The sequence below is a fragment of the Ictalurus furcatus genome, chromosome 3 (assembly GCF_023375685.1).
Source record: "Ictalurus furcatus strain D&B chromosome 3, Billie_1.0, whole genome shotgun sequence".
Taxonomy (NCBI): domain Eukaryota; kingdom Metazoa; phylum Chordata; class Actinopteri; order Siluriformes; family Ictaluridae; genus Ictalurus; species Ictalurus furcatus.
Genome location: NC_071257.1, coordinates 7643812 through 7663766, shown reverse-complemented (window position 1 = coordinate 7663766; position 19955 = coordinate 7643812). Strand labels below are relative to the sequence as shown.

At 40.8% G+C, this 19955-nt stretch overlaps 1 protein-coding gene across 6 annotated transcripts in view; it reads left to right on the top strand.

Moving 5' to 3' along the window:
- The window catches only part of fgfr2 (fibroblast growth factor receptor 2), a 42506-nt gene that overhangs the window by 16014 nt on the left and 6537 nt on the right, over positions 1–19955 (top strand). For 3 of the 6 annotated variants that reach the window (XM_053620581.1, XM_053620586.1, XM_053620587.1), the window contains 11 exons: positions 1474–1643; positions 3213–3336; positions 7812–8002; positions 9257–9401; positions 10073–10276; positions 11055–11193; positions 12958–13079; positions 14606–14716; positions 14814–15004; positions 17507–17629; positions 18944–19014. In XM_053620581.1, coding sequence (XP_053476556.1) covers positions 1474–1643; positions 3213–3336; positions 7812–8002; positions 9257–9401; positions 10073–10276; positions 11055–11193; positions 12958–13079; positions 14606–14716; positions 14814–15004; positions 17507–17629; positions 18944–19014 — 1591 coding nt within the window. Of the gene's footprint in view, positions 1–1473; positions 1644–3212; positions 3337–7811; positions 8003–8395; positions 8535–9256; positions 9402–10072; positions 10277–11053; positions 11194–12957; positions 13080–14605; positions 14717–14813; positions 15005–17506; positions 17630–18943; positions 19015–19955 lie in introns of all 6 variants that reach the window. The other 3 variants (XM_053620584.1, XM_053620583.1, XM_053620582.1) reach the window with 3 other exon arrangements.

Sequence of the window (19955 nt, the reverse complement as noted above, 5' to 3'; positions counted from 1 at the left end):
AGAGAGAAAAGGAGAATCCTGCAGGGTTGATGAGACCCAGAGGAAGGAAGTAAAAATGCGATTGCATGTGGAGAGGAGGAAGATTGCTCTATCATCTGAGAGAGTGAGAGTGAAGGGAAACCAATTGGCATGCCTTCACGCTATAAGGAAGACCTCTGTTTACATGTTTGGTATCAAGTTATGCTGGAACTTTCCGGTTCACACACACCAGAAATCTTCCCAATGTCATCCATATATGGAGAAATGTAGTAATTAGGACCACTCCATATGAGGCAAGATTGCTGCAGTGTAATAGTGCAATTATTTGTGTTTTAAGCTTAATGGTTTGAGAAACATCTCACTGCTCTGAATTTCCCTATTGCTTTTTATGTTATTTTGAGAGGAAGACTATTCGTGTGTTCTTGAGAGAATGTGAGTCCACAGGAGGGAAAGAAAGGTGTCTAAAGTGAATCCAGAATTTTGTGAGGAATATGTTAAGTTTATTCCAGTGTTTGGTTTCAAGTGCTGACGGGGTCCCTGAAAGGAATGTGGACATTGAATTTCATCAAAACCACATGTCCTTCCAAAATGTTCCTTGTTATTCCCAGGTAACAATCTCATGATCCGCCATTTTCCACCAGTCGATTTTTTTTTGTTGCCATGCTCAGAACTACAGGAATTTCTAGAAATGCTACATTCCTAGAAAACATTCAGGCCAAGCAAAGGAAATCGAACTGGATGGTCCTATTCTTCTTGGCAAGCCTCTCTTTTCTTACACCTTCCACCTCCCCTGGGTATTTTTTCTTTTCATTTTCTGAATATCGTATTCTAGAGAGAAAGCAAATATAGTTTTATTTAAGCTGCTTGGTGTGAATTGCACAGTGATGTTGGTTACAATGAGCCTTGTTGTTAAGCTGATCCCGGAGTGTGAATAACAGTTTAGATTTGCCTTCTTGTCCCCCTTGGCTTTGGCCTCTGCTCTCCAGTGCTTCTGCTGAGCTTGTGGGAACAAACCAAATGAAGCTCTGTGTTTATGTGTCTTTCATTGCTTCAGAGATCATTTTCAAAATCACATTTCATATTGAATTATCTTAATGTTCTTTAATGAATAGTTCAGACATGTACTCAAAAGTCAGTTGAAAGTATGAAAATGATGTTTGTACTGAATTAAGCTGGATGTAGGGCTCATAAGGCTGCCACTGTACTGTGTTTTATTAAATAAATTATATTAGCATGTAGCATCAGCTACGAACATTGGCCATAGTTGTGTTATTTTCTGAACATGGATATTGGAAGTATATTTTCAATCTAATATAATGTTTAAAATGCACAGTAGTTATATAAACCTAATTTGTAATACAATCTGGAAGAACTGAAAACATAAAGGCATTTGGTGTTACAATGGATGTCTACATAAACGCATCATTTTTTTAATGAGTTGTCAGGGAGCAATGCTAGCGAGCGATTGTAACACATAATTTTTTTTGTCTTTAGGGGCACCACGCTGGACCTCGCCAGAAAAGATGGAGAAAAAGCTCCACGCTGTACCAGCAGCCAACACAGTGAAGTTCCGATGTGCAGCGGTGGGAAACCCAATCCCGACGCTACACTGGCTCAAAAACGGCAGACCGTTCCGGCCAGAAGACCGCATGGGTGGCTATAGGGTAATACTAATACTTACAGTATATCATGGTTATACATGACAAATCCCGATGCTACAACCATTATCGCCAACAACAGCAACAGCATTAACGTCAATACTAATAATGGTAAAGAATAGTTTAATTTCTGTCACTATTCCAAAGCACAAGCATGCTTCACTTCACAAACATAAACGTTTACAAACATTGGAGAAAGAGACAAGGTGAAATAATTGTTGATAAGAAATCAGTGTTGAAATGCGAGTAAGGCAGTTTGTTTCCATCTAATTAAAGTTCTGACTAAACATCCCTCTGAATGTACCCAAGGTGAGGTCACTAGAATTAACAAACAGTCAAAAGCACTGTTCTGGTGTCTGGCCCCGACTCGACCCTTTGGTTAATGTTTAATAAATTCAACTGGAACTTTCTGTTGGCCAGTGTGCCTCAACCAGTGCTCATTTGTGCTTGTTGGACTCATATGCAGAGATTTTGTTCTGAAATCGCCACAGCTTTACAGCGTTAGAAACAAAACACGACCCTGCACTAAACAGCTTAATATCAGAGAATAGATTCTGTAACATACAAGCATTCTACATATGAATTGTTATTTTCAGAATGTGTTGTGGTCAATTCAAATTGTGTTAAAAGTTGTTAATGCATCATACTAAAACTTCACAGCACTGTGCAATCAAAGAAAGCTTAAATATGTCTTAGACTTATTTGTCTTTGAAATACCTGATGTTTTTAGTCATGGAAAACCCAAATAGCATGAGATGGTGCTGTTCTTTTTTAACAAGACTTTGATGTTCCTTTAGCTAAACCACACAAACAGCTCTGTTTTGATTGGGCGCAGAGCAAGGGTTGGGATTTTTATCTGCATTTTAAGAAACAAATCCTGTGTTGAAAGTGGGGAGAAAATTGTCTTTTTAGTATCAAAAATATTCCTTTCCTCAATGCACAGTCCTTGAAAGGAGAGGATAGACTTTAGCAAAGATTATGGTACTGAATGCGAGCGCAGGAATGAGCGAACGGGCTGCAGGTTGGATTTAGAGCGTGGTCTACAGTCACGAGAGTTGCATTCCTAAGGTGGGGGTTCACGCTCTGAGCTGTCTGTCAGCATGCCGCTATTGCTTTTCCCATGATGCTCTTGGCTGGACAGCTCACCTCACTGGAAGACTTGGAGAGAAGTCTTACCCCCTCACCCCCCAACCCCATTAATTTGCCTCCCCCTGCAGTGTCATTAATACTGTTAGGAACTTTTAATTTTCATGGAATACTAGTTGAAACATACAGTAGTGTAGGTTAGGTCTATAAAACAAACACATGTTTTAAAACCCTTTATGACTGACACGAAGATTCCAGTACTGGGAGAATAGAATTAGTACTGAATAAAGTACTGAGTGCATACCACTAGAGTATTGAGATAGTATAGAGTGCAAGCGAAGTGAATACTAAGTGAGTACTGAATAAGTACTAAGTAGATACTGGGAGAGAATGAAAATAGTATTGAATTACTGAGCAGGTGTGCAATCAGTATAATATGAGCACTTAGGGAGTATGAAATCAGTACTGATTTTTTTACTTCTTACACAGGTCCGACACCAGCACTGGACTTTGATCATGGAGAGTGTGGTTCCTTCTGATAAAGGCAACTACACCTGCGTGGTGGAGAACAAATATGGCTCGATCAACCACACCTACACCCTGGATGTAGTTGGTGAGTATGTATGTGTGTGTGTGTATGTGTGTTCCTCTTTCTGAGGTTTATTATACAGGTGAGCATGGCTTGAGTGTGTGTGTGTGTGTGTGTGTGTGTGTGTCAGTGTGGGTCAGGCAGGTGCAGGTGGACTGCATCTCAGAGGAGGGAATGTTGTTAGGTTGATGCCAAATGCTAAATAAGGAGGTTGAGAAATGAATACTGAGACATGGGCAGGTGTAGCAGTGAGTGTGTGTGTGTGTGTGCGTGTGAGAGTGTGTGAGTGTGTGATTTTGAAAGGGCAAATTGTTGGCTGTAAGATAAAACAATTCCTTTATCCTGAAAGACATTAACAATGAAATATTTGTGACGTGTATAAGAATATACACGTGTATAAGACGTGTATAAGAATAATGAAATATTTGTGATGTGTTTGTGATTCTGGTGCAGGTTTGTTGGTTGGTGTACTGTACTTTTAATTATTGCTCTGAGAAGTGAGCAGTTGTCTGTTGTACTAACATCACAGCGAGACGTTGCTAGCGCAGTCACAATGTTTAATAGGAGTCGAACAATCTCAAACATATGGGATAATGTTCAGGTTTCACTGATAGCTTCTAAAACAAAGGAGCAAAAGCTTCTTTACTCACTCACCATTTTCCAGTAATGAAGGTCATATGAATGAGAAATCCACTGTAGAAATAGTTGAGGTAGCAAACATTGGACTCAGTGTTCCAAAATGCCACGTATATACTTGATAGGTAGTTGAATGGCATTGTGGCTAATGTAGGAAACTGGTAACCAGTATGAAAATAGTTGATGAAAGAAGTTTAAACTAAAAAAAAAAAGAGTTTCATGACAAAATAAAGCCTGACAAAAAAATAATAAAAATTAAAAAATGTTGAATAAAGGTTTATATGCAAGTTCATCAGGGTGGATTTATCCTTTTAAGATACACTTTGTGTTGGGGACCTAAATCATCTTCATATTTACAAAGACATCATTTACTTGTACATGTTTACAATATGTGCAATGTATATGAACATGAAAAAAATAAACATTTCAAGCATTTTCCACTTTTTTGTCAAAAGATTTAAATGGGTCATTTTGACTCAGACAAAACTGAAGAGTTAAACAAGCTCACTGAAGAATTTCGAGCATGTTTGAGGTCTAGCCTGTATTTTTCCAAGACCTCCAGTGTGTTTTTATAGAGCAGTATCCATACTAGTACCGTACATTGGCAGTCTAAAGCTGAGACAAATAAACCGTCCCTATTCAGGGCCCTGCACTTGGAGACGTAAAAGCAGCCTTGCAAATGGCATTGCCGCTGTTTTAATGGCCGACTGTGAAGTTGTATTTTTGACCGAGCTCCAGCTTGTCCTCCTAACATATCGAGAGGAAGAGGGACAATAGAGGGAATGCAGTACACGCTTTATTCTGTGAGTGACTGACCGGGGGAGTCTATGGAAGAGACAGAAAGAGGTCAGAAAACAGCCCACTTTTAATTCCCCAGTGTTCACTTAAATTTAAAGTGCTTGCTTGAATTTAAATCCGTTTATAAGTACAGTAGGAGTTGGTTAGACCCTGACAAAATTTGTGTATCAATAATAAAAGAAGAAAGACAGAGAGAAGTAGAGACAGAAAGAGAGTGTGTTTGGTGGAATTTGAGTAGTAGCTAGTGATGTAAGAGCCTGAACTGGCTGAAACATCAAAGCCAGACTGAGTCCAAAGTACTGGAGCTTCTCAAAGGTAACCAAAGCAGCCTAATTATATCTGTTTATAGTGGCCTTCTGCCAGAGCACAAGCTCACTGCATCATCCTCTATAAGCAATCCCACCTACAGTATGTGTACTCCCTCTCTATACATAAAGGTCCAAAAGCCTGACCTCACTACAGCTAACTGTTTCCCTAGATTCAGTTATGGAATTATTCTCAGACATTATTATTTGCTAAAATATGTAAAACGCTTATTAAAGCAGGAGTTTGTATGAATGTACATTACATACAACTTTTGAATTTTGGGGCTTCCGAGTGGAGCAACAGAAAAGCGTTCATCTTCGGGTGGTCATGAGTTCGAATATTGACAGTGCCACAGCCATCTTTGGCCAGGAGTCCAAGAGAGCAAACTTGGCCACGCTATCTAGGTGGGAGGGATGGCATACTTTTCCCCCTGTCACCAGAGCAAAACTAACCAACCATGGGTGTTTGTGAGCTCAGGTCTGCAGAAGAAGATAGATTGTGCTTTCTTTTGAGTAGCTGGCTTCATGTGTTTTGGAGCAAGCATGTGCTAGCCTTCACCTTCCTTGTTTGGTAGCTGTTGTGTGCTTTAGTTAATGGGTGAGAAATAATGAATTACCAAAATGGTAAAATTTTAAACAGTGGTCACCAACCCTGCTCCTACCTTCCTGGGCATAATCGTGCCCAGCTGACCATCTCATCATAGCCTTAAGAAGTTCTTGATCAACTAAAACAGGTGTGTTTGGTTGGAGATGAAACCTGCAGGAAGGTAGATCTCCAGGAACAGGGTTGGTGATCACTGATTTAAAATAGGTAGCATCTCAGTCATTTTAATGAATACATTTTTTTTGTATTCATCTCTATAAATAATGAAATACAGTGTTCTCGGTAGTGCGCTTTGAACTTTAGGTTTTATATGTCCACCTAAGATTCCTCATAATCTATAGACCAGTGTCTAGCAGTACAGTACACATTGAGCAAGACTTTATGCTTTATGTGCCATTCACTTCATCCGCCCCGTCTCTCACAATCTCTGGTCCAATGACGCTGACCGCTTTCCAACCCTGCCAAGGCACTCTGTGCTAACTTAGTGGGTTAAGCAGAGTTCAGTGGTCTCGCTTGGACACACTGGGCCAGCCTACACATGCATGAATAATGACATAATTGATAGATGTTCGTCTGTGGGTGAGTGGGTACTTAGTAAGAATGACCCAGTGGCTTTTTATTTTTAATTGGCTTTAAGGTTAAGTTTTTAGAGCAATCATTTTTGTATGAAGGTGTGTAGATGAACAGTGTGGCAAAGAGGATTTGCAAGGAGTGTGTTTCCTTAGCTGATGTGTTTCTATTGTGCTGAGGCCCCACAGATTATTGGGAAGCAGCTTTTATTACTGTGGAACTGTTGAACTGTGATCATGGCTGTGTAGGTGCTAAAGAAAATGGTTCTGTTTCAAGATTTGTCTGCTGCAGACACATACACCAGGCTTTTCTGCACAGCAAATGTACACTCACCATTTCCATTTTCAGTGCCTAGGGTGGAGCATCAAATTCCACTATGCACTGGCACAAACTAAAGACTTTGTCTACTTCTTTACAGTCAAAGGCGTAATTAGTGTGTGTGAGAGAGACTTTGTGTCGGTATTTGTGAACCAAAGAGAGAAGGATTTCTGAGAACGATAGTATTTCTTTCTAGTCTACTAGTGACTATAAAAATCACCAGTATAAAAACGCACGTTGGTTGCGTTCCAGCCAGTTGTGCAGGTCAGATTTTCTTCTTGTCACGTGAAAAAGGGCAGACAGAGTCTGAAACACCAACAGATGAGCGATAATAAAAAAAAAAGAAGTGTGCTGGGCCCTCCACAATCCCCCCCCATCTCATTCTCTGTTTAACCTCATCTTTCTTTTCACTCCCCATCTGCTGAGAGCCCTTTAGCTTTTTCCTTCTCTGACCCCATCCCCCTCTTTTCTCTCCTTCTTTCCCTCTCTTTTTACACTCTTTTGTTGGCTTTTCTTCTGTCTCCACTGGTTCTTCACAATGCTCAATCCCAGTATCATCCCCCAAACACATACACCATCAGTAACCCTCCACCAATGCTGCTGTGACGTTTTAACGCTCTCTAGCCGAGCGTTTATCCTGTTTAGGAGGGTTTTGTGAAAATGGAGGGAAGTCAGGAAGAGGAATAGACGCTTTCCAAACGTTCTAAAGATTGTAGATGTTTTTCAAACCAGGGTAAAAAAAAATGCACTCAATTACAGACTGCAGAAAATGTTAAGTGTTTTATGAGCAGTGTGGCGGAGAGGCTCAATTGAGAGTGAATGCAGTTGAGCTCCACCTTAGAGATTGTCTCCAACTGCTATGTGGATGCCACACGACAAGACAGTTCAGCACACACACACACACACACAGACACACACACACACACACACACACACACACACACACACAATGCAGCTTGAAAGTTCTTTTTCTTTTCCTCTCCGGGTGCTGGTTTTTGTTTTGCCCTTATCGCTAGAGATAAAGTCCTGGCTTTTTTGTTTTGTGTGAAAGAATCTTAACTGCCTGCTGATAGCAGTGCAGGACCAGTGCCAGGAACTGCTCTGAGCCATGAGACATTTATTCACACCTTCTTACAATGGGTGTATTACACAACTGCATTTTCTAATAGACTGCTGCATAAAAAAAAGATCATTTATGATGCTACATTTATGTATTAAAGTTAATGAAAAATCATCAATAATGCCCCCATTTCCTGCATTTTTGTCAGAACGGTCTCCACACCGGCCCATTCTCCAGGCGGGTCTGCCAGCGAACGCCACGGTACACGTGGGAGAGGAGGCTCGCTTTGTGTGTAAGGTGTACAGTGACGCCCAGCCACACATCCAATGGCTACATCACATCATGAAGAACGGCAGCCGCTATGCTCCCAACGGTGACCCTTATGTTCGTGTCCTCAAGGTACGTCCTGTTAACTAATTATAGCTTGGATTTGGTACAAATTGCATTGCAATGTATGCCTGGTGTTTGGTCAAATGTATTCCAAAATGTTTTTTATTGTTTTTTCATCCTCCTCAATTATTGAAAAAAAACCTTTCACTATTTCACTATTTTCAGTGTATTTTTTTGGCTGTGTTTTTTCTCATTTCGTGGTACTCTAAGTACATTATTATATAAACAGCCAGCTACAAAAACATTTTTTTTTTTGTTCTGGTGGTGGGAACCTCCTCCTTCATTCCCCATATCCACACGTATTATTAAACAAACAGGCCAAAAGTTTTAACAGGCTGCTCTATTTGTTTTTTCACTCCGTCCCGTGCTACTGCCACTTTGGCCTGTTGTGGTACCCACTAGAGCTCAGGCATAAACAGCACTGACGTCGAGGTGCTCACCCTCCACAACGTATCGCTGGAAGATGCGGGTGAATACACGTGCCATGTCTCCAATTACATTGGGCGGGTCAACCAGTCAGGTTGGCTCATTGTCCTACCAGGTAAAAAGAACAGCCTTGGTGAACTTTATCCCTTGTCGACCTCCCCTTCTGGTGTTTTGGGTTATTTTTTTGGGCTCCTCATGGTGTGTGGTGGTCCTGGGACCTTTCCTGGAGCATTTCAATGTGTTTTGTGTTATTTTTGGGCGGGGTGATCCTAACTGTCCTACAAGAGGCCATGGAAACAAGATTCTCTTCATCCTACTTCTCAATTTTCTGTTTTTGTTGCTATTTTCTATCCCTCTGTTCTTACACTGCTTCTTCCATCACATCCTACTTTTCTCCTTTTTCTCCTGCTCTCTTGGTTAGAAACCGTTAGCTTGTTCTCCATGGTTCTCCTTGTTGGCTGCATGTTTTCTGAAGGACTGGTGATCCACTTGTTTATTGTTGGACCATCTTCTTCCACCCCTACTCCTTCTTCATCCTCTTTCTGGACAAAAGGGTCACCTTTTTTGTGGTGCATCTTTTGAGTATATCCCTCTCTAACTCAAGGTTCATCTACGACAATGATCATGAGTAGATGATTTTGGTGTGTTTTTGTCCCCCTAGCAACAACCATTTCCCAGTTCTGTTCTTCTCTTGGTATTTTGGGTTTCATTTATTTCATTGCTTCTCTCCTTTCTTGTCCTCTTTTCCTTGATCACAACCCTCCCTCCTCATTGTTTCCCCTCTCCTTGGATTCCTCTTGGTTCCTCTCTCCTGCCTCCTTCTTCTCCCTCTCTCAGACGGCAGGTGTAAACACCACGGATAAAGAGATTGAGGTCCTCTTCCTGTCCAACGTTACTTTCGAGGACGCTGGTGAATATACGTGCTTGGCGGGTAACTCTATTGGGATCTCCTATCACTCTGCTTGGTTGACGGTTCTTCCAGGTATTCACTACTCTACAACAGCTTCTCCGTATGTCCCTTGTCCTGTTGTTGCACTGTACATGAAAGAAATGGTTGGAGAAGAGTGGGAGACACTTTTATTTTTTATTTTATAAAAATTATTAACTGATGATTATTCTACAGCCAGAGTGACTCCCATTCTCTCTCTGTCCCCATGTGTCTTTCTCTCTTACTAACTTTCCTACTGCATGCTTTACCAAGGTGTATTAACATGCATGTGTGTCACACTCCAACAATGTTTTCCTCAGGCTCTGATAATTGCTGTTTAATTTGGAAAAGCCAATATCTGAATCTGAAAACATTAATTCCTTTCTCAGTATTCCTGAGAAAATTAATTATTAGAGCCATTTCATCATCTTAAGTGTGTATTGTGCATTGATTTTGTTTGTTATGTTGCATTATACAGGCTTATGATGTAGGCTTATACAATATGTCTGTCAGTGTGTCTAGTGCTTGGTCAAGACATCCTAGCCAAAAACAGCCATGCTGTAGGAAGCAGGAAGTCTTTATGCAGTGGCAAAGAATGCAGGATTTGTGTTATCGAGATTAAGATGGAGCAAAACGCACATTAAGCTTCCTTGTTCTGGTTACTCGAAATGATTCCATAACTGTCTCTTCTTGGTGCCTGCTCTGACATTCTGACACCGCTTCAGCCGAGACGAACATCGCAGAGCCTGAATATCCTCCGGACTACGTAGAGATCGCCATCTACTGCATTGGCGTGTTCCTCATCGCCTGCATGGTGGTGATCGTAGTCGTCTGCAGAATGCGGACATCCATCAAGAAGCCTGATTTCGGAGGCCAACCTGCTGTACACAAGCTCACTAAACAGATCCCTCTGCGCCGCCAGGTAACAGAAAGTAGATAAAGAGTTCCAGAACCCTTATTACACATCAACACATGCACACCTTAACATATTTGATGCAAATAAAAGTAGAGATCCAGTTTTTGAGGAGGTCATTTTTTGGTATTTGAGTATTAGAAGTTACACGTACACTCGGACTGTTGTCTGGCATTTGGAGTAATTGAAATGTAAAAATTTAACTTGGGATTAGGATTGGCATTCTCAATGTAGGATCCAGCATAGAGCTTTTGAATAACTGGTAATGAAATTGCATTAAGAAATGGCATGAACCTGTGCTTTTCAATCATTTGTATATGATTGAAAGTTTGTAAATTAATTAAGCTTCATTTGACGTGGACAAATGAAATGACATCAGCTTCCATTGGTGAAGACTTCTGGCGTGGATGGTGGGTAAAGGTAAGGTATTTCCCTAACGTGGACCTTAGAACAATGCTGCATAGGCCAACACTAAAAGTGTAATTGTTAATTAAGAAAGTTAAACAACAACCTTTCAGATGCACGCTTAGACACATAGGCTTCTCTACTACTACTACTATGACTGCTAATAATAATAATAATAGTAATAATAATAATAATAATAATAATCGGATTGACTAGAGTATTTGTGCATGAATCCTTTCAGCAATATAAGAACCAATAGCATCAACAACCATTAAATAATAGTGAAAAGTCTCTCAAAAGCACACACACAGACATTTAGATGGGGGTTCTGCGTGTTTAGTTGTTGCCCAAAGCTCAGGTGATCAGCCATTTCTTTTTCTCCCTGCAGGTTTCAGCTGACTCGAGCTCCTCGATGAGCTCCAGCACGCCTCTGGTGAGAATCACAACACGTAGAAGCTCCGAGCACGAGCACATGATCCCAGAGTATGAGCTTCCCGAAGATCCTCGCTGGGAATTCTCCAGAGACAAGTGAGCTATCTCTGTCTGCGTATTAGTCTAGCATGAGCCTGTTGATGTTGTTATGTACATACAACATACAGTATACTCACATCATATTGCAGAACGGCAGAGTTACAGTGCTTGAAAAACATCAAGCAAGTTACTTTGTTTCAACACTGCGTCAGATTGAGGCGAGCTGTTGGCATGATCAGTAACTTTACGCCATTATCGGACTACCTTACACCATCTAGCCCTCATTATGCCTAATGATTTAAGTTGAGTAATGTTGCTGTAAAGAACAATTAATCATTCAGGATACGATTCAAGTCTTGGTCTGTTATCGCCCCATTATTCTTTGGCTGACCTACGTTTTTTTTTGCTCCCGCTCAGCTTATAGATATCAAGCACTGCTTTGTCTCTCCTGTTGATTAGCTTTGATTAGCCATAGAGAAATGTGTAGCTCATGCCAGTCTCGATCTGTGCAGTTAGATTAGTAGCTGTATGAAAAAGCAGCTGGAAGCTCAGTTGTCAGTGAATGGAGAGGAAAGCAAAAGCGTAACGTTTTTTTTTTTATTGGGTCTGGCAGCCAAGTCTTTATTTAGTGAGGTGATGGAGGGAAAAACAGACCAGTAAAAAAGCAGTTTGTCACTACACAGTGTGATTAATAAGGTGTTTAGCTCTCAGTGGACAGCAAGCATGCACGTTGACTGTGTAGAGCCATGAGGAACACTTTCCTTCCTTTGTGCTCTCCAAGTGAAGGGGAAACCCCTTTATGAACACTAATCCTACTCAAAGCCACCCCGCCCCCTAGTTTTTATGAATGTTTCAAATGTTTTCTTTTTTATGCTTATTTAGATCTGTTATCATCCCATTCTGTGTAAATTATGTTATATATGAAATCTTTGTGTTTCTCCCTGGTTCATCATGCCAGTGTGGAATGTTAACATTTAGCATGGTGGGAAAAAAAAAAAACATAACATTGATTATCTGGAAAACATAACATTGATTATCTGCGGCAGACTTGGGCCAGACACAGGCGGCCTTTGAGAGGCACAGAAGGCCGATTGTGTTACACAGTGTTTACACAGGGAGGCGGAGGCAGAGCAAGCACCTGTCAATCAAAACTCAACCCAAAGGGCTCAGGGCGTGAGGGTGAAGGGGTGTGAGGTCGTAAAGTCACGGTGACAGCAGTGAGATTGAAATGAAGTGGATTTGTTAGTCTTAGAGTTGTATGTGTGTGTGTGTGTGTGTGTGTGTGTTCTTCGTTCTTCTAACAATAATCTTTGCTTAACAAAAAATCCCAACAAGATAAGCTATAAGATCAAATATAACATTGTGCTCTGCGAGAACCTTCAGATCACCACTGGCGCATTGCCGCTCAACCCGGAAAGCAGTAACGTTAAAATTTTCAGTCTCACTCTCCACTTTCTTTATGGCTAATGTCAAATGAATGCTTTGCCACTGATGACAAAGGGCACCCACTTAACATCTCTGAATTGGGTAAACACTACTACAGTGTGATAGTACTGCGCAAACATACACACAGACACACACAGAGAAACTGTTATCTTGCTCTCGTTGTCGTTGCTGCCGATTCCAGTTTTATTTGATTTGATTTTAATAAGTGCCTCTTGAGTCACTCATCTCTCCGAGTACTCTTTTACTGTGTTGTATGTATATGTATACTCTATGGTTTAAATGCATTTACTTAGCTGAAGCTGCATGCAAGAATCTTGCAGCTCGAAATTTATCAACCAAATCATATATAACCCTTTTTCCTGCTCTTTCCTGCAGGCTGACACTGGGCAAGCCGCTTGGTGAAGGCTGTTTCGGTCAGGTGGTGATGGCAGAAGCGCTGGGCATCGATAAGGACAAACCTAAAGAAGCTGTTACCGTAGCAGTCAAGATGCTGAAAGGTAAATGCAAACAAGGACCATAAACTAATGTGAATATAAGAACATAATATGTGGTAGGAAACTAGTTTATTGGTTCTTCAGATTTGGGGGTGGGGCTTCCTAGGGACATAACAGAAAAGCATTCGCACTATCATCAGGAGATTTTGAATCCTGATGCTGCCACACTGGGAGCACAATTGGCTGTGCAGTCTGGAGGTCTGAGAGCTCATGTATACGGTAGAGGGTAGATAGCGTTTTCCTCAGAATGTGTTATGTGGCATGAGCAGTAGTTTAAAAATATGCATTTGGCTGGCTTTGCATGTCTCAGAGGAAGTACATGCTTGCCCATGCTTGCTTTCCAGTTTGTAGCTGTTGTATGATGGTGAGAACTGGCTGGTGAGCAGGAATTGTGGAGAAAATGTGGGGGGGGGGGGGGGGGGTCTTCAGTTTTACAACATGAGTCCTTGACCTCCCTTGACTTAGTACTGCTAGACTTTTGAAAACCGATCTGGAAACCTTCATACACCTCAGAAATAAAATAAAAGAAAAAAAAAATATTTAATATGTAATGCCAATTACTAAAGAGCTGATCGGATGAAGAGAGTGTATGTTCATAAAGGCGACTAGGAGGAAGACTTAGGAAAAGAGTGAGAGTGAGGGAGGAGGAGTAGAAGTGGCTGGTATGGAGCTGAGAGGAGAAAGAGGCCGCTTAAAGGTTATTTGCTGGTGCTGAATGATTCTCAGGTCAGCAGGCCGCATAGTTGTTTCTCTCTCAGCCAGCTGTAGCAGCTTGTCTCTTCACCTGCACACACACACACACACACACACACACACACACACACACACACACACACACACACACACATACACACAGAAGAGTCGGGAAGGGGCCATGAGTTTAAAAAGACATCTCAAACTTAGTGGGGGGTTGGGAGTGACCCGGTGACCTCCTGAAAAGAAAACTGTCTACAACAAAGAAGCCCGCTTAAACCAGAAGACTTTAGATAACAATTTAGATGATACATTCATTTTTTTAAAGCCTCTTTTTAAGGGTTGTGATCCACAATATACCTAAATAAGTTTAACACAAAGAATGAGAGAGAAACAGAGAGGAATGTCTGCCATGAGTTTGTGTCTGGGGTGCACCGCTGATCAGAGGCATGATAATGAAAAGGCGACTGTCCTGAAGGTAATTACAATAAATTGAATGAAGCCGTCTTAATTCGGAGGTAGTGACAGGATGGCTATGCAGCACATCACTTGGTGTAATCCTATAGTGCTGTAGTGAATAGTCCAGGCCATTTTGGTTAATTATAAATGTAGTAAATTGCGTTTTCAATTTCAGTTTGTTAAGAACACTATGTACACCCTATATTCCTATTTGTCTCACTGACTTTAACAGCTCTATGCTCTGATTTTTTCTTCACTTTATGCACCATGTAACTAACTAAATAAATAAACTTTTGAAAACATGGAACAAATTGTATCTTTGCCCATTACTTCATTTAAAAAAAATTAACAAGTTACATTTCCCCTGTCTTTTCCAGACGATGCGACAGAAAAGGACCTTTCAGACCTGGTGTCAGAGATGGAGATGATGAAGATGATTGGCCGGCACAAAAACATCATCAACTTGCTGGGGGCGTGTACACAAGATGGTGAGCCGGAGACAGGAAACTTGTACAAACACCTAGCAGCACACTGGCTATAACACCGAACACGCTTTTAATCATTACCCGTTTCACTGCCTCTTAGGTCCACTGTACGTGATAGTGGAGTACGCATCCAAAGGGAACCTCAGGGAGTACCTGAGGGCCAGGCGACCACCGGGGATGGAGTACTCGTACGACATCGCTCGTGTTTCTGAAGAACCTCTTACCTTTAAAGATCTGGTCTCCTGCACTTATCAAGTGGCCCGCGGCATGGAGTATTTAGCCTCTCAGAAGGTATTTTACATAGATGTACAATTAAAGTACACACACACACACACACACACACACTCATTCACACACTGACAAGCAAGATTTTTATCAAGAAGTTTAATCAAACAAACTCCTTGGCAAGGTCAATCCATTTTGCTGTAGACTGAAGCCATTTTTGTCTGAGATCAAAAGATGAATATGAGAAGAGAGTTAAGAATTTCAGCTTTTATTTCCTGGTATTTATTTTTAGATGTGCTAAACAACATAGAACACAGCACATTTTGTATCACCCAATTTGTAGGCAAGCAAAAGTATTGGAACATGCTCCTTGTTACCCAGGTGTGTCCTGTTAGATTGATTGTTTAAACAATACATAGCTCTGAACATCTACTCTTGGTTTTAGCCTTCAGTTTCACCCGTGAAAACTGCATTTGTTGTTAAAAAGGATAAACCAACATGAAGACCAGAGAGCTGTCTATGGGAGAAAAGGGAGCCACTCGGACACTGAGAAAAGAAGGAAAATCCATCACAGGCATTGCACAAACATTGGGCATAACCAATACAGCAATTTGGAATGTCCTGAAAAAGAAAGAAACCACTAGTGTACTGAGCAACAGACACCGAATGGGTCGGCCAAGGAAAACAACAACAGCTGAGGTCAGAAACATTTTGTCAAGAAAAACCTAATAACAACATTCAGTGACATCACCAACAACCTCACCAGGGCAGGTATCACAATCCACCGTTTGAAGAAGAAAGACTTCGAGAGCAGAAATATAGAGGCCATACCACAAGATGCAAACCACTTATAACCACTTAATATGCAACCAAATATTAAGTGTTATTTACTTTAATTTACTTCAAGACTATCTGTTCCTATACTTTTGCTCACCTAAAAATTGGGTGGTCTAGACTTATTTACATCTAGATGTAAATAAAGGCTGAAATACTAAACTCTCATCTCATATCCATCTTTTGACCTGAAACCCAAATGCCTTATGGTGTGTAGCAAAAACAAATTAATTGGCCTTTGCCGTTCCAATAGTTTCGGAAGGGACTGTAGATATGTAAGTAATAACCCAAAACAGGCTGTGCTGTTATACAAAAATGATATCAGTAATATTCAATTCAATTCAATTCAATTTTATTTGTATAGCGCTTTTTACAATAGACATTGTCTCAAAGCAGCTTTACAGAAATATCAACATGGTATACAGATATTAAAGGTGCGAATTTATCCCAACTGAGCAAGCCACTGAGTGGCGACGATGGCAAGGAAAAACTCCCTAAGATGTTTTAAGAGGAAGAAATAGGCTGGCGTGATGCCTTTACCGACCTGAAGTGGATCGTTTTCCAATAATCCAAAAGTGTTTTATTTCTCTTACACCACAGTAACTGGCCAATGATAACAGTTTTAATGTATAGATAAACAGTAACCATTTCTAGTTACATCTAATGTTACTATTAAAATTAGCTCCTGTTATCACTTACATAATAGCAGCTATATCTTTTTTTTCTATCTAAAGTGCTAACAATAGCGATTGTATTACTACAAGTAACATTACAGTTATCTACAGAAATGGTTCATAATGTTCATTTGAATAATCCATCATTTGCCAACTGTATGCATAAAACAGTGTGTAATATTCCTGCTGCTTTGCCCATAACATCATCGTAGCTCCACCTATAAAATATTAATGTGCATGCTAAGCTCCCTCATCTAGAAATGAGTCAAATGTCCTCATATAGAAATGTGTCAAATGTCCTCATCTAGAAATGTGTCAAATGTCCTCATCTAGAAATGAGTCAAATGTCCTCATCTAGAAATGTGTCAAATGTCCTCATCTAGAAATGTATCAAATGTCCTCATCTAGAAATGTATCAAATGTCCTCATCTAGAAATGTGTTGTCAAATGTCCTCATCTAGAAATGAGTCAAATGTCCTCATCTAGAAATGAGTCAAATGTCCTCATCTAGAAATGTGTCAAATGTCCTCATCTAGAAATGAGTCAAATGTCCTCATCTAGAAATGTGTCAAATGTCCTCATGTAGAAATGAGTCAAATGTCCTCATGTAGAAATGTGTCAAATGTCCTCATCTAGAAATGTGTCAAATGTCCTCATCTAGAAATGAGTCAAATGTCCTCATCTAGAAATTAGTCAAATGTCCTCATCTAGAAATGTATCAAATGTCCTCATCTAGAAATGTGTTGTCAAATGTCCTCATCTAGAAATGAGTCAAATGTCCTCATCTAGAAATGTGTCAAATGTCCTCATCTAGAAATGAGTCAAATGTCCTCATCTAGAAATGTCAAATGTCCTCATCTAGAAATGAGTCAAATGTCCTCATCTAGAAATGAGTCAAATGTCCTCATCTACAAATGTGTCAAATGTCTTATCGCACTCACATATTCACACACACAGTGCCAGCTTTGTCCAAAATGTTATAGTTTGAAGGGTTTCGAGATAAATTTCTTCATCATCATGTTCTCTCTCTCTTTTTCCCTCCTGTACCTCTGCACGTCAGTGTATACACAGAGACCTAGCTGCCAGAAACGTGTTGGTCACAGAGAGCAATGTGATGAAGATTGCAGACTTTGGCTTGGCCAGGGATGTCCACAACATCGATTACTATAAAAAGACCACCAATGTAAGCGGTTTGTGTTTTTGTGTTTTTGCACTCGTTTGAACTACTTTCCGGACTACCTTTTTTTTGTATCTAACCCAAATCCATCCTTCAACAGCAACATGCAAATTTTATCCCCACATCCCTCCTTTGTTGCACACCCCTCTTTCTCCTACTTTTCTCTCTTTTTGTGTGTTCCTTGTTTCCCCTTTGCTTTTTCTCTTCCTCTGACTTGGCAGGATTTGCAGATTCCCAGGCAGCAAGCACGTGAAGTAAATAACTATAGTGTTCTTTACCCGTTCGGGCTTCATAGCTCGCTTTTCCGAAGCCCTGTTGTCTAAACAGGCTATGAGAAAGCGAGGGGAGGGGATTTGCACATTAGCCATAAACCTAAACACATTAGTCCAGCTTTCCTGCCGTTTCCCACCATTATACTAATCTCTCTCTCGGGGTGCTATTCTCATGTGTTTAGACTGGCTTACACCTCTCCTAAATTGGCATATTTAAGTTGTACATTGTAATAAATTTCAAAGCGATTCGTTGAAAAAGGCATTTTCGTGTTTCACTAAGATATTAAGTGATAAAATGGCCATCGATGGACTTGCATCACGAGATCTAATTTCAAATTATCAACGAATAGTTCGACTCGGAAGTAGAATGTTGGCACCCTGTCCAGGGTGTACCCCGCCTTGTGCCCGATGCTCCCTGGGATAGGCTCCAGGTTTCCCCGTGTCCCTGAAAAGGATTAAGCGGTATAGAAGATGGATGGATGGAGAAGTAGAATGTTCTTTAAGCGGTCATCATAGACTTCCATAAACAAACCATTTCCTGGAGCTTCTTATTATAAAGCTAAGCCTACTATTTTTAATCTGGGAGTTCAGACTGATCTATTATAATAAAGCTAAGAAATAATCATGACTGATATATGCATTTTGTATTAGCCTGGGTCCACACTGTCTAGCTGGCCAGCACCCAGCTGAATTAAAAACAAGCCTTTGGCAAGACTAGCTACGTGAGAAGCTTGATATGAGACTGACCTTAAAATCCACAATTCGCTACTCTTCAGAGCTACTGTATCAACTTTTGGGTGTAATCAGTGAATCTGTGAATCCTTTTATGAATGCTTATTAGGAATCCTAGGAACCTTTATAGACATTCTTGCTTGGGGTGTAATGAAATTCCTACTTAATGATAGCACTGGAGTAGGAAGATCTCGCTAAAGTGTAGAAGGTTTGAAAAAACCCCCAAAAAACCCTGGGGACATTTTAGATGGGAATGCCTCGTGTCACTTGTGTTGACCTTTTGACCATAAAGCTTTGTCTCCGGATGTGTTCACAGGGTCGCTTGCCGGTGAAGTGGATGGCTCCCGAGGCGCTTTTCGACCGCGTATACACACACCAGAGCGACGTGTAAGTAGATGGTTCAATAAGATGATTCAACAGAATAAACACTATTTGATACTGTTCTAACAGATGCTTCTTGAGGAAGTACAACAGAGTAGATGAGCTTCTGAGAACTGTAGAGAGAGAGAGAGAAGCTGCTTTAAGCTATGAGGTGTGCTAACCTGATGTGTGAAAGAAGAATTCTGCTTTGTACATGTTTTGGTTTCTGTAAGAGAAAGTGAGAGTGTTGGAAAATTAAGGGAGTGTTTTTTTTTGTCAAAGGGAGAAAGAAGGAGAGTGTTCAGGGCCAGTGCTGTGGCAAAAAAAAAAACCAAAAAGATTTTACGCTCGACTTGAGGCCAATGCTGTGTTACTAATCTGGCCGGCTTCAAAGCTCCTCAGACAGGCCAAGCTCTCACCTCACCAAGGCCCTCACGGAAGTAACCCTTCCTCCCTTCTCTCACTCCGTCTCTTTACAGCCCTCTTTTTTTTTGAGACTTTTTTTGTTGTTCAAAGGATGAAATAATCCTGCTGATTGAACACTTTCTTTTTCTCAGAATGAGATGGGTGATTGAAGGAATTGAAGGGAATTTGGATTGTGGGCACAGATAGCATATGGCCATTAAAAGCGCATGACATGTCCAAGGAAAGCAGTGCACGACTGCGTGTTAGTGTGATGTGTGAAATGTGTGGGCTGGTGTTTGGAGTTTGCTCTTACATTCATGTTCACTGGACCGTGAATTTGCATTTAATGGATTATAATGTGCAGCAGAGTAAGCTGTGTGTGTGTGTGTGTGTGTGTGTTTGTGTGTGTGTGCTGGCCAATCAGGACAGATTTGAGAGGAATCTCGCCCTTGTTAGCAGCTTTTATGTTGCTCCCATTACTAATTACACATCATCACTCTCTGCTGTAATTGGCTGTCCTATTAGCCCATTACGCATGCAGCCAAGGAAATTACATCAGCTTA